The sequence below is a fragment of the Aulonocara stuartgranti genome (assembly GCF_965226115.1).
Source record: "Aulonocara stuartgranti genome assembly, chromosome: 6".
NCBI lineage: Eukaryota > Metazoa > Chordata > Actinopteri > Cichliformes > Cichlidae > Aulonocara > Aulonocara stuartgranti.
Genome location: NC_138944.1, coordinates 2,377,078 through 2,401,295, shown reverse-complemented (window position 1 = coordinate 2,401,295; position 24,218 = coordinate 2,377,078). Strand labels below are relative to the sequence as shown.

At 44.7% G+C, this 24,218-nt stretch overlaps 1 protein-coding gene across 6 annotated transcripts in view; it reads right to left on the bottom strand.

Annotated features, from left to right (window-relative positions):
- sorcs3a (sortilin related VPS10 domain containing receptor 3a) overlaps nucleotides 1–24,218 on the bottom strand; it is a 248,206-nt gene that overhangs the window by 146,587 nt on the left and 77,401 nt on the right. For 2 of the 6 annotated variants that reach the window (XM_082537937.1, XM_082537940.1), the window contains exon 2: nucleotides 4,936–5,003. In XM_082537937.1, the coding sequence (XP_082394063.1) occupies nucleotides 4,936–5,003 (68 nt within the window). Of the gene's footprint in view, nucleotides 1–4,935; nucleotides 5,004–8,149; nucleotides 8,162–11,714; nucleotides 11,785–24,218 lie in introns of those variants that run through there. The other 4 variants (XM_082537942.1, XM_082537938.1, XM_082537943.1 and 1 more) reach the window with 4 other exon arrangements.

Sequence of the window (24,218 nt, the reverse complement as noted above, 5' to 3'; positions counted from 1 at the left end):
TTTGCACTTATTCAAACACCAAACCACTGCTCCGTTTTGCCTCAGGATCCAAATTATACAGAATGTGTCTAAATGTCAGAAATGAGTAGCAGTCATTTTGTCATCACTTATCAGCGATGAGTGATGACGATGACCTGGATGACTGAGAACCTTCACAGACATCACTTATCAGCCAAACTACCACTTCAAGCTGGACAGAGTAAGCAAACTTCAGAAGTGTAAATGTTTTCAGCTCTAAAGGACTGTCATCTCTGAAATCTGTGAAGAAAGAAAAATGCATACAGATGGAATATCGCTGGTTTCTCTTCAGGCGAAGCTGCTGTGGTTTGAACTCAAGTTCAGCACAGTCTCTCTGCTGAGACGGGCGAGTCAAAACGCAAATCTGAGCTGAAGAAGAAAGCTGAATGTCTCAGAGTTCTGAACAAACAACTTTTCATTTGGAACGGTTTATTTTGCAGTCGATGTGAAGGCAGCCATTAGGGCGTTCCACTTTTACCGCAGAATAAAATGACATGCAAAAATACCGTTAGCTAAATCCTACCATCTTCACGTCATTGCCGAGCTACAAGTCTCCCAGTTTTGATAGACTTCATGTCAGCATCCAGCCTATAATTTAGGAATGTGTGCTGAAAATTACACAAACAAAATGCATATGTCTCACAGCCAATCACAAGAGAGGCATCTATTAAAGTGCAAACTGGGACAGCTCATACATTTTTCTAAATCCATGGAGCTTACACATCCTGTAAGACCTCTTCAGTACCAACAAAAGTCATTTCTATGACATCTTCACAATATAAAGTGTATGGCCGTAGTATGAACCTGTGGCAAACACTACTGAGAATGTGCAGCAGGCCACAAAACATGCAAGCAAACCCAAACCTAGACAATGTTACTCGTGTGATGTGCCAAGTGAGCACTTAGCATCTCTGAGTCTTGTTTTCAGTTCCCCTTAATGCATTAGACTCCCCCCCCCCCCCCCCCCACACACACACACACAGGATCAAACAGTTTGCCTATAAAAATTAAAAAAAGAAAAAATGTAAATGCTTTAAATTTGGTTAATGTCCCGCTCAAGGTTATTTTCTCATCCACCTCTGGACAGCTTTCAGCATGGCTGCCATTTTTAGAGCTCCATGTTCCCCTGCACTTGTGCCTCTGTAATGGGAACTGGATCACCTCCAGTGTGATCGTTTCAACTTCATTTTCATTTTAAGGAAGCGGACAAGGGAAATGGTGGAATCCCAGAAAATGTGGAAATCATTTCAGATTTATTTATTTTCAGGCATTCAGGTTTTGCTGAACCCCCCTCAGGATATTACAGTAGCATCCTGCACTGACAGTCTCCGGGGGAGCTCCATTTACAGTGCAGAACCTCAGGCCAGTTGGAAACACAAGTTGATGTTTGGTCTCTGCACCAGTTTGCTGTTTGTGGTGAAATTATAGAGTTCACAGTGCAAGAGGTCAGGAAGGGATTTCAACGGACCGATCTAAAAATAGCAGCTGTGCTGGAAGCCATCTGGACATGTCTGAGAAGATGTTGTCCAATTTTAAATCATGTGTGTTTTTTGATACGTCCGTTTCCTGAATGCTTTAATCAAGGCTGGTAAAACCCAGTGATAACATCAAGTTTAAAAAAATCAGCAAATTGGGACAGTTAGTTCTGCTTTGTTAAGTCATTGCTACAGGTGGTAGAAATAATCCCCAGGAGTCCCACCTGTGTTTTCCAAACCACAGACACAGACACCTATTTGGCATCTGCAGAAAGTTTGACAGAACTGGCGAGGTCACCTACCTGAGAGGACCTTTACATTGTTTTCCTGAAAAATGTGACACGTCATGACAATCCAGATTTGAAAATAGCCTACATGTAGTTTCAGCTCACGAGGGATGTGTAAGCCATCCTTTTTCAGTGTATTTTTCCTTTTTACAAGCGCTCTTGTCTCACGAGTTTGTGTGTATGCGTGTTTATTTTATTCCCAGTCGGGGTGAAGAAGCTGAGTACATCAGATAATATTTCAGAACAAGAGCATGGCAAACAACCTTCTCCACCTGAGTGCCCCGTATGACTGTGCACGACACTAGAACAGTGTGTTCACAGCAGCAGAGGAGCAGGTGAGGACAGGACAGACGGTTCGCAGATGGGTGGGAAATGTGACACTGATGGTTCAAAGGTGTACAGTGGGGCAAAAAAGTATTTAGTCAGCCACCGATTGTGCAAGTTCCCCCACTTAAAATGATGACAGAGGTCAGTAATTTGCACCAGAGGTACACTTCAACTGTGAGACACAGAATGTGAAAAAAAAATCAATGAATCCACATGGTAGGATTTGTAAAGAATTTATTCGTAAATTAGGGTGGAAAATAAGTATTTGGTCACCTCAAACAAGGAAAATCTCTGGCTCTCACAGACCTGTAACGTCTTCTGTAAGACGCTTTTCTGTCCCCCACTCATCACCTGTATGAATGGCACCTGTTTGAACTCATCATCTGTATAAAAGACACCTGTCCACAACCTCAAACAGTCAGACTCCAAACGCCGCCATGGCCAAGACCAAAGAGCTTTCGAAGGACACCAGGAAAAGTATTGTAGACCTGCACCAGACTGGGAAGAGTGAATCTACAATAGGCAAGCAGCTTGGTGTGAAAAAATCAACTGTGGGAGCAATCATCAGAAAATGGAAGACATACAAGACCACTGATAATCTCCCTCGATCTGGGGCTCCACGCAAGATCTCATCCCGTGGGGTCAAAATGATCATGAGAACGGTGAGCAAAGATCCCAGAACCACACGGGGGGACCTGGTGAATGACCTGCAGAGAGCTGGGACCAAAGTAACAAAGGTCACCATCAGTAACACACTACAACGGCAGGGAATCAAATCCCGCAGTGCCAGACGTGTTCCGCTGCTGAAGCCAGTGCATGTCCAGGCCCGTCTGAAGTTTGCCAGAGAGCACATGGATGATACAGCAGAGGATTGGGAGAATGTCATGTGGTCAGATGAAACCAAAGTAGAACTTTTTGGTATAAACTCAACTCGTCGTGTTTGGAGGAAGAAGAATACTGAGTTGCATCCCAAGAACACCATACCTACTGTGAAGCATGGGGGTGGAAACATCATGCTATGGGGCTGTTTTTCTGCCAAGGGGACAGGACGACTGATCCGTGTTAAGGACAGAATGAATGGGGCCATGTATCGTGAGATTTTGAGCCAAAACCTCCTTCCATCAGTGAGAACTTTGAAGATGAAACGAGGCTGGGTCTTCCAACATGACAATGATCCAAAACACACCGCCCGGGCAACAAAGGAGTGGCTCCGTAAGAAGCATTTGAAAGTCCTGGAGTGGCCTAGCCAGTCTCCAGACCTCAACCCCATAGAAAATCTGTGGCGGGAGTTGAAAGTCCGTGTTGCTCGGCGACAGCCCCAAAACATCACTGCTCTCGAGAAGATCTGCATGGAGGAATGGGCCAAAATACCAGCTACTGTGTGTGCAAACCTGGTAAAGACCTATAGTAAACGTTTGACCTCTGTTATTGCCAACAAAGGTTATGTTACAAAGTATTGAGTTGTATTTTTGTTATTGACCAAATACTTATTTTCCACCCTGATTTACGGATAAATTCTTTACAAATCCTACCATGTGGATTCATGGATTTTTTTTTCACATTCTGTCTCTCACAGTTGAAGTGTACCTCTGGTGCAAATTACTGACCTCTGTCATCATTTTAGGTGGGGGAACTTGCACAATCGGTGGCTGACTAAATACTTTTTTGCCCCACTGTAAAAGGGCACAACTAAAGGGCCAGAACGGAGAAACGTTTGTGTTGTGATTTTAACACAAATTGTGTTTTCTCAGATTAGCTGCCTGCTGCTTATATTAAACTATCAAATAGCCAAAAACATCATCACAGAGCTATTTCGACTCCACACCACAGCTTTCAAACCATCTACTAGGGCTGGGCCATATCATACTGTTCACGGTAATACCGGTATAATGTTGGGCAACGATAAGAAAATGAAATATCGCGATAGAATATGGGTCAAACGCGCATGCCTTTGTTTTCATACGCACATGGCGGAAAAAATCATGGCGGCAACGGAGAATGAGAAGAGCGAGAGCGGATCGTTGAATGAAACAGATGAACCAGAACTGGTTTGTAAAAATGCTGCAGCTTCACTGGTGTGGAACTGGTTTAGCTTTCGTCCGTCAGATACACAACAAAGCACTATTTTTGGTAGAGCATGCTAGCGGGCCGTCGTTATTACCGTGTTGTTTGGAAAATACGGCACACTTAAAATCATCCTTTGATTTTTCTGAAAATCCACAGAGCCCCTTATAATCCCGTGTGCCTTATGTATGAACTCTGGTTGTGTTTACTGACCTCGAAACGATTTTATGTGCACGGCGCTCGAAAATCTGTCAAATGTTTCAGTACGGCTTTGCTAAGCTACGAAGCCGCACCGCTTGATGGATTGTCGGAGCATTACGGCTATCGTAGGCGGAGCCTCGCGGAGTGATAGGTACTGTGCTTCAACATAATGTTACCGTATTGTGTGTGTATATAACCTCTTTTTAAGTTTTGTGGATATTATACATGGTTATGCTGAGGATATGTCGGCCAGTTTCCACTGGAAATGCCTTTTGGTTAAACTGTCAGCGAGGAATTTGCACTGTTACATTTTTATATAACTTTAATGCACATAAAAAAAACAGCTGCTTGTTTAAGTGAAAATACATTCATGTGTTTTCTTTTTTTTTTTGCACTAATAAAGTTGTGGAGTTGTAAAGTATTTTATCTCGTGTCAGTGATATCGTCAGTTATATTGTTATCGCAAATTTTCAAATGTATATCATGATAAATATTTTCGGTCATATCGGCCTGCTCTATCATCTACTTGTAAATATTTTATAGATAAAGTCTCTTGTACTCACCTCCAAAGTGTGCTCTCAGTGACGCTGCCGATATGAAAATCGTACAGCTTGGTTAGGATCAGGATCACCTGAAAAAGAGGGAATGTAATTGTTAGAATCTTTTTATGAGGCGGACAAAGCGATTAATGAATTCTTTACTGTAGCAGAATGGCGACTAATGCATGAATACAGCATCCCAGATTTAGGATGGCTTAAGAGGCAGAGAACTAATAATAATAATAATGGATTGGATTTATATAGCGCTTTTCAAGGCACCCAAAGCGCTTTACAATACCACTATTCATTCACTCTCGCATTCACACACTGGTGGAGGCAAGCTACGGTTGTAGCCACAGATGCTGACAGAAACGAGGCTGCCATATCGCGCCATCGGCCCCTCTGGCCAACACCAATAGGCAGTAGGGTAAAGTGTCTTGCCCAAGGACACAATGACCAGGACAGAGAGCCCGGGGATCGAACTGGCGACCTTCCAGTTACAGATACGCTTCCCAACCCCTTGAGCCACGGTCGCCCCAATTGCCTGTGAGTTTTTACTGAATTCAGTTTTTGCTGATGGATCCTTGGACACTCCAAGTCCAGTGTTGACACACATCAGTTTGTTCAGAATGCTCTGCTGATTGCAAACACAGTGATTGTAAATAAAATGAATCACAATGCTATTAAAGTCACTGTAGCTTGGAGTTGTTTCATTTATAAGAGTTGTTAGTTACGTCAGTAGTTACTGATATACAGTGGGGCAAAAAAGTATTTAGTCAGCCACCGATTGTGCAAGTTCCACTTAAAATGATGACAGAGGTCAGTAATTTGCACCAGAGGTACACTTCAACTGTGAGAGACAGAATGTGAAAAAACAATCCATGAATCCACATGGTAGGATTTGTAAAGAATTTATTCGTAAATTAGGGTGGAAAATAAGTATTTGGTCACCTCAAACATGGAAAATCTCTGGCTCTCACAGACCTGTAACGTCTTCTGTAAGAAGCTTTTCTGTCCCCCACTCGTTACCTGTATGAATGGCACCTGTTTGAACTCATCATCTGTATAAAAGACACCTGTCCACAGCCTCAAACAGTCAGACTCCAAACTCCGCCATGGCCAAGACCAAAGAGCTTTCGAAGGACACCAGGAAAAGTATTGTAGACCTGCACCAGACTGGGAAGAGTGAATCTACAATAGGCAAGCAGCTTGGTGTGAAGAAATCAACTGTGGGAGCAATCATCAGAAAATGGAAGACATACAAGACCACTGATAATCTCCCTCGATCTGGGGCTCCACGCAAGACCTCATCCCGTGGGGTCAAAATGATCATGAGAACGGTGAGCAAAGATCCCAGAACCACACGGGGGGACCTGGTGAATGACCTGCAGAGAGCTGGGACCAAAGTAACAAAGGTCACCATCAGTAACACACTACAACGGCAGGGAATCAAATCCCGCAGTGCCAGACGTGTTCCGCTGCTGAAGCCAGTGCATGTCCAGGCCCGTCTGAAGTTTGCCAGAGAGCACATGGATGATACAGCAGAGGATTGGGAGAATGTCATGTGGTCAGATGAAACCAAAGTAGAACTTTTTGGTATAAACTCAACTCGTCGTGTTTGGAGGAAGAAGAATACTGAGTTGCATCCCAAGAACACCATACCTACTGTGAAGCATGGGGGTGGAAACATCATGCTATGGGGCTGTTTTTCTGCCAAGGGGACAGGACGACTGATCCGTGTTAAGGACAGAATGAATGGGGCCATGTATCGTGAGATTTTGAGCCAAAACCTCCTTCCATCAGTGAGAACTTTGAAGATGAAACGAGGCTGGGTCTTCCAACATGACAATGATCCAAAACACACCGCCCGGGCAACAAAGGAGTGGCTCCGTAAGAAGCATTTGAAAGTCCTGGAGTGGCCTAGCCAGTCTCCAGACCTCAACCCCATAGAAAATCTGTGGCGGGAGTTGAAAGTCCGTGTTGCTCGGCGACAGCCCCAAAACATCACTGCTCTCGAGAAGATCTGCATGGAGGAATGGGCCAAAATACCAGCTACTGTGTGTGCAAACCTGGTAAAGACCTATAGTAAACGTTTGACCTCTGTTATTGCCAACAAAGGTTATGTTACAAAGTATTGAGTTGTATTTTTGTTATTGACCAAATACTTATTTTCCACCCTGATTTACCAATAAATTCTTTACAAATCCTACCATGTGGGTTCATGGATTTTTCTTTCACATTCTGTCTCTCACAGTTGAAGTGTACCTCTGGTGCAAATTACTGACCTCTGTCATCATTTTAGGTGGGGGAACTTGCACAATCGGTGGCTGACTAAATACTTTTTTGCCCCACTGTAATTCCAAGTACATTCAAAGAAAAAGATGCAGATTTAAGTAGCTTTAGCTTTTTTAATGATATCAAACAAGAGAATGTTATCACTGTGAAAGATATTATTTTGAAATCAAACTGACAGAAGACCCCAGAGAAGAACCACTACATGCCGCAGTTATAATGTGCCCTGTCTGGGTTGAGCACACCTCAGGATCCCTAGAGATGTCGCAGAGGAGAAGACTGTCTAGCCTATCAAGCTTAAGCTGCTGTCACCTGTGGTGAAAAATTAATGCAGAGATTAAAAGGGCCTCCTTTTCAAAGAGCTATTCTCCAGTTGTAAGCCTTATGATCCCATCATTTATGACCCCAAAAATCAATAAGTTTTAACACAAGAAGCATCCCTGAGGTGATTGCTGAAAGGTCTTTCTTCCCTCAAAAGGTACATACTGTAAAAAAAAAAAACATTTATGGTATTTTGAATACTCTGCAACACTGGTTAGGAAAAGACTACAAGGCCCTGGAAGTGTTAGCATGTTGCTAGGTAGTGCTTTGCATAATTAGCGGTGTTTGCCACTTTCAAACTTCAAACTTGATGGAGCACGCTGACATTCTTGCCCCTGTGGAAAAGTCTGATCCAACAGTCTCTGTGTTCACAGCTTTGGTCTGGGCTCTTTTGGAGAGATAATCAGCAGGCAGGGCACTATGATAAGCACTGTGCGAGTCCTCAGAGCACATCGCAAGATGAAGGACTAGTTTGCTGTGACAGGATCAGTGGTCAGCTGTGATACTCCACGCTAGAGTAAAGGATCATAAATCTGTTGCTCAGGGACAGCTGGGCTGTAATGTCAGAGGAGGAAAAAACACTGTTCATTATACTTAACCATCTGGTCCCTCTACTTATGCTCACCTCTGGGTTACAGAACGCAGTCAAAAGATTTCTTTCATAGGAGAGCGAGCTCCTGCAATTGTCTTGGATTTATCACACACTTGACCCGACCTCACCGGGAGCCAAGCTCCTTTTACATAATAAGATGCTACTTTCACCCGTCAGCACACGTGTTTTTCGTAGCTGTACTGTTTTCCTTCTGACTAAATGACTATTGCTCCTTCTCATTAGCATCCATGTCTCTTGTTAGCATTCCCCTCCCTGCAACAAGCTTCTGCTTGTTTAAAGCAACCTGACAGGCCTGACTTGAGTCATTTGGCTGGGAGGGGGTGAAGGAGGTGTGGCCTTGACTCTTTTGACAGAAGTCAGCAATTGAGGCTAGATAAGCAGAACTTAGTAAAGAACCAGTTTCTTGGCTCCCCTGACCTCCTGTAGTACTTGTGTTCGTGAAGCTCGTGAGGCCCGCAGACTTCAAGGACCTTTCCACCTCTGGCCGAGCCTCACGCTCCCCACAAGCCCTATGAACGAGCCAGTCGCTCACCAGAGTCCTTGGATGGAGCTTGTGTGAAGATGTGCCACATGCCCAAGGGGTCCTCCTACTAACAATGCGAACATACAGTTCAGGCCAAACAAGATTGCAGTCCAGTGAGAGGCCAGTGCTGCATAGGAAGAAGATGGATTCCTGCCATTCGGCTCCACAACATCGCAAAACTTGGTCTTTGTGTGCATTAACATGATTATCTTTGTTAGAAGAGCACTCATGCTTCCCACTCTAGACATGCATAGATCTCTGCATGCTCGTGCTTCTGTGGGCTTTGTGCTTCTGAGATGTGTGGCTGTGTCCGCTTGGGGGGGTGACACACACAGACACGAGTTGTCTCATCACCACATGACAGTCTGAATTTGAAATTCACATTGAACAACTGGCAGAAAAAACAAACAAACAAAGAAAGTACTTTTGTCCTTTCAAATATTTCTAAAGCAAATCTTGCTATGTGTCTCAAAAACATCTTTTAAGCCAGCGTTAAAGAAAATGTTTAATGCATTAAGCCTCAGCCCAGGATAAGAATAGCATGTGGATTTCAAAAAACACCAGTCACTGTTTATTTACACACTTGCTCGCGAGCGTTCACGGTCTTTGTTGAGGCGCCGGGTGTATTGGAAGGACAAAACCGCAGCAGGCTTGAGAAACGTTTGACAGGGTGTCTGTATTTGAAGTGCACTCTCCCCTCGTGAGTCCCCAGCTGACGTGCTTATAGAATCAAAATGTCAGTCACATTACCTTTGGATTTGCCTTGTTGCCTCAGCAATTAACCAACTGTGGTGAAAACATATTATTAGCAGAACTAAATGTCCCCCTTTCGTCATCCACAGAGTCAAAGTTCCAAACACAGTCTTGAATTTTGGCTCAGCTCATAGCATGCCAATGATGCTATTAATTGCTTTTCTGAGAAAATCTCAAGCGTTTGCGGAGCAATAGATTAATTGTGATCGTGACCTGAAGAGCCGTCACCTTCGATGTCAGGTAAAAACACAAGGCAGCATATCAAGTCTAAATTAAACCTGACGTTCTATAAATAGCAGTGCGTGTGTGTTCATTCGTGCTGAATGTAGTAATTACAAGGAATGGTAAAGCTAACGCTGCTGGCATCTACATTGGACTCATCGTAAGGAAGACATGGTGGGTTCAACTTGCCTTTTTTAGTTTACCTAAACCAACCTTTCTGAAAATAAGAACAGCAAATGAAAATAAACAGACAACATTCGAGATTTGATCTTTCCCCTGCAAACAATTTATATCATTTTCTTAATTGTGCTTTTTAACACTTCCCAGAAACTTGGGACTGGCATCAAAGTAACAGATTAAAGCAAAACAAAAGATTTCACATGGAATCTGCTTCCAAACCACGTGCAACTTCCAACAAACAGCTCTTCAGACATTTTTGTACTTTGGCTCAAACTGTTTCAAAGACATCAGTTTTGTTCGCTGCAGTTGGAACAAAAAGCTCTCTGTGGCTTTGATTTCAAAATGTCATGGTACTCCAGTATTGACAGCCTCACACATCTGAAAACAAGCTTTTAGTCTGCAAACAAACATCGGGATGGTCGACACTAAAATGGCAGCTGAAACCGATCATTATCTAGAAGTGATTAAGCTACCCCGCCTCTCAGTAGCATGTCAACGGCTGAGCAATTACGTTGTCAATTGGTGAGAGCTGTTTATGAGACACAATATCATCTGGTAGCATCAGAACTACAACTTGACATCAAGGCTGAGCTAAAGAAAACAAAAAAACACTGAATTCTTTGTCGCAATTTGGAATGACTGTGGCAGAAAATGAAGCCATCGACTTAATGGTAAGTGGATAAATACAGTGTATGGGCCATAAATGGAGACAGAGTTGAAATAAAGACGTGGGGCAACAATGGAGAGTATCTGGCCCCAAATGTCATGTTTAGCTTTTGTTATCCCGCTAATGACAGAGCAGGCTGGGCACTATGGACGAGTATCTGTAGACTCACCCCTCTGGTCAATGGATCAGGTCACAAGTACAGCCAATAGATCATTTTCAGATTGTCATATGGAAGTTAACATACGACAGCTATGGTAATCAATGTTGATGGTAATCAATAACCTTCTTTTCTTTATCGTCTTCTGTAGAAAAAACTACTTCTATTGAGAAAATATGGGGGAAAAAAACTCAACTTTGAACAGACAGTATTACACTCATTCATAAACCCAACATCACGACCCAGTATTTGTGTTTCAGGTCCTGGATTAATATTCTTAGTGTCATTCATGTTCTCCCTATTTGCCTCAGTGTGTTATACTCTTAGTTTCTAGTCTCTAGTTTTCTCTCACTGTGCCTTCCCCGTGTTCCACGTTTAGTTACTCTTGTCTCCGTGGTCTAAGGAGCTTGGAAAGAAAAGCGTCTGGATTCTTTAAGACGTTTCACCTCTCATCCGAGAAGCTTCTTCAGTTTTAAGAGCAACTGATGGACAGTCCCAGATTTTAAGGACTATGGGAACCTTAGACTGCGATGACCTGGATGACTGAGACCCTTCACAGACATCTTGTCTCTTTGTTTCATATTCCCTCTGCGGCCTGGAGGGCCGGTGTCCTGCTGGTTTTAGATTTCACCCTGAGTCAACACACCTGAATCACATGATTAGTTCGTTACCAGGCCTCTGGAGAACTACAGGACAAGTTGAGGAAGCCATTTAGCCATTTGAATCAACTGTGTTGGATCAAGGACACATCTAAACTCTTACAGCCCTATGCCCCTAGTAGGTCTCTGAGGTCTTGTGGTCAGGGCCTACTTGTTATTAAGTATACGAGACTGAAAACTAGGGGTGATCGAGCTTTTGCTACTGTGGCCGCCAGACTGTGGAATTCTCTTCCTCAGAACTTAAGATCTGCTGATTCACTGATTACTTTTAAAAAACAGCTAAAAACACATCTTTTTAAAATTGCATTTTGTTAACTTTTGACTGTATTTTGTCTTTTTAATCTGTGCCTATACCTTGTAAAGCACTTTGTGATCTCTTATCTAGAAATGTGCTATATAAATAAAATTTTACTTACTTACTTACTAAAGCCTGCAGGACACCGGCCCTCGAGGCCTGGAGTTGCCCACCCCTGCCCTGCCTTTGTGATGGTCTCATGTTTCCTGTTTTATTTTGATAGTTCCTTGTCCTGTGTTCAGTGTATTCAGTTCTGCTTTCTCCTCGTCTCGTTATGTCTGATTAGTCCCAGCTGTGTTGCCTTACTGTTTCCTTTACTCACTCGTTACTGACTTGTGTATTTAAGCCCTGTGTTTTCCTCTGTTCGTTGTCGTGTCATACTGCCTCATTGCTCTGGGTTTCCTCTGTGTTTCCTGATAACTCCTAGCTCTGTGTTTCCTAGTTTCCAGTGTTGGTTTTGTTTTTCTCTGTTGTAATATTCTGCGTTTTTGCCTTTCTCAGTCGAACCTTTTGTTTGAACCGTGTGTTTGAGACCTAACTCTGCCTGCCACAGCCGTAACACGACAGCTAAATGTTTTGACCTATTTTAATATCCATTTCTTTTAATTCCAATTCTTATTTCTGTGAGTTGTAGGTGAGTCACTGGCTTTAACGGTTTCAGCATCTGTACACGGTTTCTGGAAGTCAAGTCAGACGTGTGGCAGAAAGCCTTGAGCCATCTCAGAACTGCTACAGTGCCAGACCTCCACATCGGCCTGAAATAATGTGAGAAGGAATGCACTTGAACCGACGTTAGACGCACCTTTAGTATCTGACTCTGCCTCTATTTGTACCATGCAGTGCAGGCAAGGCTAATACCACATGTGCATGTAGAGCACACAAATCCATCATTATGCACCTGAAAGCGCTGGCTACAAAGAGAACAAGGAAAACACTCAAATCTGTTCAAGGCTAAAGGGTCTTAACATCCATCCCAGTATAACAGCAAAGAAACCAAGGTTTCTGCTGAGGCTCCCCTCTGAATTTTGCAATTATCTAATCAGTATTAGGCACAAATTAAATACATGCAGCACTTTGGCGATGAAGGGCAGCAGTGGATGAAAGGAAGGGAATTAGGATGTAAAATGAGTTGTTTGCTTATGTAAATGCAGACCACTAGAGTATGCTGTAGCTGTTGATGTGTTGTAGTTTCATCAAGGCCACGTCGGGGAGAAGACTGTGTTACTGTGCCCCTTCTGGACATCACTCACTCTGCTCCCTCGCAGCTCTGTCTCCTTCTCTGTCATGTTGCCTCTCATGCTTCCTGTCTCCACTGCACACTGAATCATTTCTCCCCTCCTCTTTCTCTTTTCTCATTTATTCTATCCTTCTTGTGTCTTTCTCTTGACTCTTCTTCCTCACCAGCCGAATCTTTGTGTTTTCCTCCAAACTAAAGCCCCTTTATCTCTGTTTATCTGCACTGTTCTTCCGTGGTTTTACTTACCCCTCTTGCCCATACCTCTTATCTTTATTCTCCCAGTAGTTTCTCATATTCCCTTCCTAATGTGCCCAAGAGTCTGCTACTCACCTTCACTCTCATCTTTTCTGTCTTATCTCACATCCAGATTGCCCCACCAACACCACTCCCACCCATTTCTTTTACTTTTCCATGTCTGCTTTGTTTTCTTTCCTCCTTCTGTTTTCTCGCTGATTGTTCTGAGCCGAGCAGACAGGCATTGCCTTTGAGATGTATATAGACAGAATGCCTAATTAAAATCACTTTAAATGTAGTGCTTGTCAAACTGTAGTGATGGCTGTGAATTTAGTGTGCTACTTAAAACACCTCTTCATTCCTTCATATCGTTGTTGCTCTTTAAAGTCATTCCTAATCAATTTTCTAACATTCGGCTTCAAATTTGATTAATCACTATGCACTCATTAGGCACTTGCTGTGTAAGATGACAGCTAATTGATCTTTAAAGCTGCAGTGATCAACAAATACTTTTTTTTTAATACCAGCATATCGTGTGTGTGTGTGTGTGTGTGTGTGTGTGTGTGTGTGTGTCCTTAGTGAAAAGCCTACAGACAGAATATCATCTAATTGGACAGGTTGTAAATATTCTACATATATTTTGGTTCATACTTGTGATTTTTATGCTCAAACTCAGTTTTCATTGACCTTTCATCCCAGTAATTATTTTTAATACAAACTGATGGATATATAGGAGCATTTCACTTCTGTAGGGTTTTAAAAATTTGGGGGGGGGGGCAGCGGGCTTTGCCCACATCAGAATATTTGATCGGTTGAAAATGTGTAGAAGAGTGATCGTCAGGCTCATGTGCAACCCCAATGACATATTTTGCATTGTTGCATTTTCCTGAGAAAGCTGCACCTATAATATCTATGTTGTTTTTCCTTCTATATTTGCATTTAAAGGTCTACTTTTCATGCGGTACTTGAGATTATGCTCTTCACTGGGTTCCTTTTGCATTTCCTGGTACAAAAAGTTTCAGCTTGAGCAGGAAACACGGCATTCAAACAAGCCAGGATCAATGTGGCGCTACAAGGTGGCATAAAGGTCAATTGATAAACCAATCAAGCAGTCTGCACGGGGGGAGAGACTGTGAGCATATCTGCTTTATCACCTCAGCTGGACTTTGAAACTGTGGAAGGAATAACCTTTCCCACACACTGAGATAAACCTGTCATATATGCTGTGCATCCCCCCCTCCCGAAGAAGCAAAAGGAAAGTTTTAGGTGCTGCTATTTCACACGAGCACACTATATCCCACCTCAGCTTCAAAGACTTAAGATAGAAACGTTACCATAACAACCACAGTCTGTGAAGCAGCTGCTCGCAGAACCACAGCCCTTCTGGATCCACGGTTTATTCTAGAGAAATGCTTCAGAAAGGATTAATAATTTGTCAGAAGCAAAAATATTCTGGCACAGGTGATATGGAAATCCTGAAATATACCAATTTCTTTTGCTTGCATTACTTTTTGCTGCTTTTGCCATTAGCTGGCTGAGTGTAACATTTCCTGCCATTTTGAATGATGACTGTGCTGTCAGATAATTCATCTAAGAAGTAAATAAATAAAGCAGCGACAGTTTGTAAGATTCAAATCAAGCAGCATTTTCAAGTATCTCTTGGCATCTTTTTCATCCTCTTTGAAGCATCCCAGGATGTTGTTTGCTGGACAAAGACATTTCCAAGGTGTACACTATGACATCATTTCAACACCTAATTAGACTCTAAAAATATCTGCAGATTCAGAAGGAAATCTACATCATCTTAAACACGCACAGGGATAATTTCCTCTCTTCAAAGCGCTTGGTTTTATAGAAACAAAGCTTCAATGTTATTAATAATCTCCATTTGCATCGGGTTATTTTTGGCTTTTTTCACGCAGGACAGCAACCATTAAGATTTCCTATTTGCCCGTTTTTCTTTCCCGTAGTGCATCTGTCTCTCGAGCCAGTTCTGGAGGAAGTCAAGCGAAGCAAAAGCTATCTGGCTGGCCGTGAAGCCTGCACTGGAGGTTAGCACTTATCACGGTGCAAGCAAGGGTGCAAAAAAACAAAGCCTGTGTAGACTTTTTATACTATATAACAAAGGAGGACAGATAGAAAAATGGAAGCAGCGTCATTTCATTGACACAAAGACACAGACTAGCCACGCATCACACTGAAGGCACAGAGACATCCTACAGTCTCATGAGCCAACACTAACTATACAAAAAGGAACAAATGTAAAGCTATAGCACTTTATCTTTGACACTAAAAAAAGAGCAGCAAATAAGTTCAGTTTTCTTTGTTGTACTCCGTCAGTTTTTTCACATCTTATCATTAAATACATTGGAGGGTTATTCAGTGGGAACCCACTGTGACAATCTGGAAGATGTTCAAAGAATTTCCATTTCTCTGAGGGAACTATTTTTACAGAAAACGTAGCCCTGCATGTTCACTAATTAGAGAGCGGGGCAGTAGCTGCTGTGTATATGGGAAGCAAGTAAAACATCATGTTGAAAAATAGATTGTGGCACAGGAGTTTGGACTATCAGTAATCAGATGCTGCTCAGTATGTCCTGTAAATATGTAAAGTATTGTTCACGAGAATGTAACAGCTGAATCGTCCAACAGGAAAAAAGGGAAACGTATCAAGATAAAGGTCTGAGATGAAATGAGTTATTAACGCAGACCCAACACTACATTAAAACCACTGACAAGTGAAGTGAACAACATGGGATCATATTCCCACTGTGCAAGTTTCAGCTTTTAAATACTGGGTGCTTGGATTCATGTTGATGTTACCTGGACAGGTAGCATTGACCTGAACATCAAAGCAAAGCAGCTCCTCACTACTCCAACAGCGTTGTTCAGCAGTGGGTTGTAGAACAAGACACCAGGATGTTGAAGCTACTTCCAAACTTTTGACATCCCAATCGAGTATTCATCAGAAAGGCCTAAACAAATCATTTAAAGAGTTTCCTAAAGGATGCTTTCACACAGTAATTAAGAGTGGGCATCAGTGATGTGGTTAGAAAGTGTTTCAGTTCTTTGCAGCTATGTTGGGAAATCAATGCCCCCGTTGTGCTCTGTGCCCAACGGGGCTCTATTTTGTTTCCTGTTTTATCTTGTGTAGCCACAATTGATTTTAACTGCTATACAGATGATACATGACTATATGTCACAGCAAAGCCCAACACAGATGGTACATTCATTCTAGACAAGACCGGATGGTTGGATGGAAAACAATTTCCACTTCTGAATTACTCGTTTTAATTGAATATGATCAGCACGGCAAACAACCACTCGTCTGAGCCGGCGCTGTTATCCAACGATATTTTAACCTACATTCAGCTGTTAGTGTTTTTGTTTAGCTGAGTTATTTAGTCAAAATTAGGTCATTCTTCTCATTTGCTGACCTAGAGGTCATCAATGCTTTTACATACTCCAAACGTGATTACTGAAGCACACTTTCAGATTCAGATTTAAACTGACAATAGACAAAATGGCAACAGCTCCAAGCCTTTAGAAACACACAACTGTGTCCCCGATCTTTCCCAGACATAAGTTTCTGTATCAGTCTGATCTGACATTTAATGGTGTTTTTACATAATGTACATAATGCTGGAAAGAGCAAGCAAGAAAACAGAGTTTTTGTCACGGTCCTGGGTCTCCTGACCCAGCGTTTTTAGTTCTTTGTGATTTTCGTATTATTGTACTTGTGTGATTTATTCTATGGCTTCTAGTTTTGATCCCTTGCCCTTCATGTCTCCCTGTGTGCCCCTCTGTGTATCTGTGAGCCCTCGTCTCTCCTTATGTTTTATTCCGTGTCTCCCCTGCCTGTTATGTTGGTGTTCTACTCGTGCTCTCTCTCCTCCTGTCTGAACCTCTGTGCTCCCTGTTTCACCTCTCCCGTCAGTGTTCAGTTCACCCCGCCCTGTCTCGTTATGGCTATCAGTGTCACCTGTGTTCCCCGTGTGTTCCCACTCCCCTCGTTAACCCTCTGTGTATTTCTGTCTGCGTCTCCCTCTGTTCAGCGTGACGTCGTCCCTCATGTTGTGTGGATCTCCCTGTGTCTCTGCGTATGTTAGTTTTTCCCCAGTCTAGTTTTGTATCGCCTATCATCTTCTGTTACGCAATAAAGCTGCCTTTTGAGTTTATTCCCTCGTGCCTGTGAGTCCTGCATTTTGGGTCCTACTCCTGCCTGCCGCACAGCGTTCCATGACAGTACGACGTCACCAGATATGGACCCAGCAGACTTACCCGGGGAGAGCGATCTGATACGTGTCCAACGCCTAGTCGAGTGGATAACTCACACTTCCAATACAAGGGCCAAGATTGTGGGGATAAATGCTATCGAAGCAATCCTCAAAGGAAATTCTCATCTCCGCCAGGTCAGTGGATGTTTGGACCTATTGGCCAATTTGAATAACGCCCGGGAGGCGGCGCGAACTCGGGAAATATCAGACTTGGCCCAGCAGCAACAGACAACAGCCACCCTGGAGCAGCCGCGTCAGTTTCACCGGCCGGATGTGGTTTTTCCCGGCCCTTTGGAGCCATCTGCGGGGAAAAAGAAACGGCATTCACGCCGCCGACGCGCCACCCCACAGCCGGACATTCAGCCTTCTAATTCACCTGTTGTGCTACCAGAAGCTCAGTCGGCTCCCTCGCAGCCCGTCCCAGCTCCGTTAGCTCCCTCGCAGCCCTTCACAGCTCCGTTAGCTCCCTCGCAGCCCTTCACAGCTCCGTTAGCTCCCTCGCAGCCACCCTCAGTTCAGTCTCCTGTGTCCCCGTTAGCTCAGCCATTAACTCCACCACAAGCTCCATTTTCACCTCTACCATCGCTTCAGTCATCAGTTCGGTCTGCCACTCAGTCGCCCTTAGCTCCATCATCCACACTACCACCTGTTTCTCTTCCACCACAACCGTCACTACACCCAGCCACTCAGGCTGCTACTCAGCCAGTCATTCAACCCATAGCCCTGCCGTTGCCATACCCTGTAGCTGAGCCACTAGCCGTCCGACCCACAGCCACTTCAGCCACTCCTTCACCCGTTACACCTCCATTACAACCATCAGTGCAGTCTCCAGTGTCCCCAGTGCAGTCTCCAGTGTCCCCAGTGCAGTCTCCAGTGTCCCCAGTGCAGTCTCCGGTGTCCCCAGTGCAGTCTCCGGTGTCCCCAGTGCAGTCTCCGGTGTCCCCAGTGCAGCCTCCTTTAGCACAGTCACCCACTCAACCACCAGCACCACAACCGTCACTACCTCTAGTTCATTCCCCTATGAAGTCATTAACTCCACCACCTACTCCACTCTCACCACCACCGTTACTACAGACATCAGTTCAGTCCCCTGTGCAGTCATTTACTTCTCCACCGTTAGCAGCTCAGGTCCCCGTGTGTCCAGCAGCTCAGGTCCCCGTGTGTCCAGCAGCTCAGGTCCCCGTGTGTCCAGCAGCTCAGCTCGCACCTGAACCTTTGGCCCAGTTCCCCGTAGCAGTGCAGTTTTCTAGCCAGCTTAACATTGAGCCCGGGGTCCCAATCCTCTCTGGCTCTACTTCAGCTCCTGCTGGAAGCTCGGATGAGCTCATCCAGGACTCCGCGGCTCCCACGCCGCCATCTACCTCGTCCGCTGGGGGTTCCAGTGAGCCCGGCCAGCACCTCCCTGTCTCCGCTGGAGGGTCCGAGAGGCCCGTTCAGCCTCCTGTCTCCGCTGGAGGGTCCGAGAGGCCCGTTCAGCCTCCTGTCTCCGCTGGAGGGTCCGAGGGGCCCGTTCAGCCTCCTGTCTCCGCTGGAGGGTCCGAGGGGCCCGTTCAGCCTCCTGTCTCCGCTGGAGGGTCCGAGGGGCCCGTTCAGCCTCCTGTCTCCGCTGGAGGGTCCGAGGGGCCCGTTCAGCCTCACGCCGCATCAGCTGGAGGGCCCGAGGAGCCTGTCCAGCCGCCATCTGCGACCGCCTCGTCCTCGCCTGGCCCGGCCTCAGCCTTTGCAACCTCGCCTGGCCCGGCCTCAGCCTCTGCAACCTCGCCTGGCCCGGCCTCAGCCTCTGCAACCTCGCCTGGCCCGGCCTCCGAGTCTTCGTCTGCTGCAGCCTCTTCAGAGCCTTCGTCTGCCGCAGCCTCCTCTTCAGAGCCTTCGTCTGCCGCAGCCTCCTCTTCAGAGCCTTCGTCTGCCGCAGCCTCCTCTTCAGAGCCTTCGTCTGCCGCAGCCTCCTCTTCAGAGCCTTCGTCTGGTCCAGCATCCTCATCAGCTGCCTCGTCTGGTCCAGCATCCTCATCAGCTGCCTCGTCTGGTCCAGCATCCTCATCAGCTGCCTCGTCTGGTCCAGCATCCTCATCAGCTGCCTCGTCTGGTCCAGCATCCTCATCAGCTGCCTCGTCTGGCCCTGCGCCCACCGGGCCATGGCCGGCACGCCTGGGACTGGAGGGCCGCCGCTGCCTTCCGCGCGGTCGGCCTCCTGAACTGCTCCGTCGTCTCCTTCGCCGCCGCCGTTGCCTTGCGCACGGCCGGCCTCCTGAACTGTTTCCGCGTCGCCGCCGTTGCCTTGCGCACGGCCGGCCTCCTGAACTGTTTCCGCGTCGCCGCCGTTGCCTTGCGCACGGTCGGCCTCCTGAACTGTTTCCGCGTCTCCGCCGTTGCCTTCCGCACGGTCGGCCCCCTGAACTGCTCTGTGTTTTGGGTTGTTTTCTTGGGCTCCGGTGTTTTCTGTGCTCTTTGTTTTCTGTTCCGAGCCCTCCGTCCTGGGCCCCCGCCGCCCGCCCTGGGTTGTTTTCTGTTTGGTTTTGTTTTTCTGTGTTTGGGCTGTCTGGAGCCAGCCCTTGAGGGGGGGGTACTGTCACGGTCCTGGGTCTCCTGACCCAGCGTTTTTAGTTCTTTGTGATTTTCGTATTATTGTACTTGTGTGATTTATTCTATGGCTTCTAGTTTTGATCCCTTGCCCTTCATGTCTCCCTGTGTGCCCCTCTGTGTATCTGTGAGCCCTCGTCTCTCCTTATGTTTTATTCCGTGTCTCCCCTGCCTGTTATGTTGGTGTTCTACTCGTGCTCTCTCTCCTCCTGTCTGAACCTCTGTGCTCCCTGTTTCACCTCTCCCGTCAGTGTTCAGTTCACCCCGCCCTGTCTCGTTATGGCTATCAGTGTCACCTGTGTTCCCCGTGTGTTCCCACTCCCCTCGTTAACCCTCTGTGTATTTCTGTCTGCGTCTCCCTCTGTTCAGCGTGACGTCGTCCCTCATGTTGTGTGGATCTCCCTGTGTCTCTGCGTATGTTAGTTTTTCCCCAGTCTAGTTTTGTATCGCCTATCATCTTCTGTTACGCAATAAAGCTGCCTTTTGAGTTTATTCCCTCGTGCCTGTGAGTCCTGCATTTTGGGTCCTACTCCTGCCTGCCGCACAGCGTTCCATGACAGTTTTATTGTTTGGGGAATTCAGAGATTCAGTGTCACATGTCTCCCTGCATACTCTGACTGGACTCTGATACTTCTAAATCAAATATCCTGCTGCATGCTACATGTAAGGAGCGGCACCAATCGGCACACAGCCAATGCTTTTTATTCCCTTTTTCAGACAATTCAGAGCAGTTGAATTGGCCAGATAGGATTTCTTAAGTGAACTTTCCCTTTAAAACTTAACAGAGACCATACTAAATATCATCCATCATTCCATCTGTTCATTACTTTGGCAATTAATAATAATTATTAGGTTGTATATGCAAGTATGCATACTAGTTTGCTTTTAATGTAAAGTAGTATACCTAATCTTAACCCTCTCAGGCTCAAATTAAACTTTTTGTTGCTAATGCACAACCACGTCCTGCAGTGGTACTTCGGAGTAAAACAAACTCATAAAATATGTATGTGGGGTAATCAGGTTGTTAGTTTTTAACTGTTGCAAATCGGCAACGCCTACCTCGAGAGGGTTAAAGTTCTAGTTCAATTTAAAAAGAAGTATGGAGGTTTTTTCCTGACAGAATTATTTTCTGTTTCCTGCCAGAAAGAACCAGGTGTTCTGATGGTCTATGGATCAGAAGTGACAGACGTCTGACTGTGAAATGTATTCTGTATTAGACTTTTTTTGACAAAAACGGGCCAGTTTTTTTGAGAATTAGTGTGAAAAACAAATCACGAGTGAACGAGGACGTGAGAAACTAGATGGGAGTCAGAGTGGGAGGGGCCATGTGCTCATAGCAGCAACCTTTCTCATAGATGTTTTAGACAGAGAGAAATATTTCTTATATCTATCACAACTAATTAGCTTTGATCCTCAGAAATGTATAATCACTCCAACAGCAGGGCGCCTTACACGTTTCCAGCTACCATTAATTTAATCAGTCATCTTCCTCAACAGCAGTGCTTCTCAGTTATTTTCTGTTACACCCCCTTTAGGTAGAAGAAGCCTCGGTCTCTTGTGTTCTGGGGGCCTCTGGATGTCTGGAGTTTTGATCTCCTCCATACCTGCTTCACGCCCTGGAGGACGGGGCTGTGGCCCCCCCACACCCTCTAGCAGATCATTACATGAAGGAACCTTTTAAAAAACAAAAAACAAGCGCGTCCATGCTCACAGGTGTACACACGGGTGATCACACCCACAAACTACACCCTTTTTGGCTCCTACCTCAAAGCACACTGTGTTCTGTTGATCTTATGTGCTGCACAATAATGTTTAATATTTACTGTCATATTCCCATATATCATTGTGATGTTGTTTATTCTATTACTCTTGTTCTCTTCTGCTTGTTTTCTTTTTTCTTTCTCAGCAGGTGATCCAGGTGATTGATATATGCATTTTTTTTCTCTGCCCGTTCTGTTGGTTTTTGTTTTTTGCCCTTCTCCCCCGTCCCTCTTCTCAGCTGTTTCTCTTTCCCTCTTTCTTTCTCCCCTTCTTTCCCCCAGTCAAGTCTGTCCCGTATTCAGTAAGTGAAAATAAAATAAACAATAAAAGGTGAATCAAATGGACCATTACGGCAAGGCTGGGATGGTCAATTTGGTAAAATCCGTTGGGCATCTTTCTTTGCCTTTAGACAACAATTCTGAGGGCAAAAGAGCCAAACGGGACAGGCAAAAGAAAAAGAAAAAAAAAAGGTAGAAGAAGCCCCGCCCACTCTACCCCATGTATATAAATAGTATCATTTGTCTATTAAATCGTTATTGTAACTACATCTCTGCATAACATTGTATCCTTATTAAGATTAAAGTTAAAACAAAGAAGAAAAATAGATCAGATAAACATTTTTTGACACAGTAGGCGCGCCGGTCCATACTTGTCTCCCGCCGTAGTCACATCGAAGCTGTGCGCTGCACACGCATCATCATATTTCCGTGTCTTAGCTTTCGGGAGACTTTAGTTTGTCCCGTTATCTCCGTCTCTTTTCATCACTGTTAAATATTTTTTCCCTTTTTCTTGAGGGTTTGTTACTAAACTTCATATCTCGTGCTCATTGCTGTGTGTGCATGCTCGGTGCAAAAAACCTTGCCACCTACTGTAGTGGATGTGCAATTACACTTTATTCAAGTACATTCCTACAGCAACCCTGAATATGCATTCTCTCTTTGTTTCCACATGCACATCAAGTCTGATTGCAGAAACATATTTTGCTTCATTCAGCAAACGAGTAACAGGAAAAAGACTCTGTCGCCTTAATCTTTTATCTCTGAACTAATGTTCACCACTCTGGTGTCAGCAGGAACAGAGAGCAGTAGTGAGACAGAGTTTAACTGTCGCTGCAAATCTTCACTGAGGTGACACAATATGGGGGCAGGAGGACAGCTGATTAACACCAGGCTACAATTCCTTTTAATGACATTTTTCCATTGAACAGTATATAGTGATGGCGTGGCGTCAGGGGTGAAATGAGAAGGGAAAGAACACAAAGAACTGCTCAGTCGCTGATAGCATATCATGAGCGAACACAGGTGTGCACAGCTCAATGCTGCAGAAACGCTAAAAGGCTGAGAAGTGAGCTTTGTATAATTAAAACTGCAGTATGTCGTCCTATCAGGGACATTATGCCATCCATCAAGCGCCTGATCCGTTGGATTGGCTCGACACAAGCCAGCATGCTGATAGCTCGTGGGCTGCTTACATTGACATATGCTGTGACAATGCTGGGTTAGCAGACACTGGGGTGTGGTGCTGATGCCACTTCAGTGCACCATCCATTACCGTTATGCCTTCCACCTGGCTGATCGACCATGTTTGGGGGATCATTCAAGGCCACAGGGGATTTTTTTTTTTAAGTGGTGAGGAAACTTGACAGCACAGATAAAAGCCAACTGTGTGCTGGTCTTTGCTCCATCACTTATTCTTTCTGTTTTCTGTAAACCTTAAACCTCAGTTTCTGTACTTTGAAGAAAAACGCTGTACGTTAGAGCACTTTTATAGCAATGTTACCTGCTCTGTGATGCTATCCTCCTTAGCCCTTTGACAGTCTGTTAAGACAGGAGGTTTGCTCCTAAACTTTTACATTTCCCAGTTGTCTGTGTTTTGCAGGTAACATGTAAAGATCTTCATCAAATATAAACTAGTGTTTTTATTCCAAACTCACTTATTGTATAATTTCGTTGTTTATACTACAAAGTAGCTTCCATATTATTTTTTCTAATTTTAACTTAAATCAATCGATTATGTTATTATATGAATAACAACAGTGAGGTTCACACCCATGAGTTTGGGAAAGCTTCTAAATTTGAAAGTAATTACTTTTCAAGTGATACATTTTCTACCTTAGTTGTTATAAATTGGCATCCTGGAAACACAATTACAATGTTCACATTTTGGACAGAGAAGACAGATGGCTTCTTTCACTCCTCTTTCAAACCATCTATGGCTGTATCCCAATTCAGGGTGTGCAGCCTTAAGGGCCGCATTTTAAGGCCGATTACGTCACAGCGACGCGACGAAGGCTGTCCCAATCCAAAGGCTGCTCGAAATGCGACCCTGAAATGCGTCCTTCATTTCCCTGAATTTTAAGGCTGTGGCAGTGTAGACTTCGTGGCCCAACATATCCCAGAATGCATAGCGCGGCGGTGGGGGTGGATAATTTTGCCGAAAAAAAACGGCGGATGAGGGGCGCCCGAAGAGTGAACTTTAAGTAAGTACTGAATATTATGTCACTTATTTATGTGCAAATGTTTAATAACGAAGAACA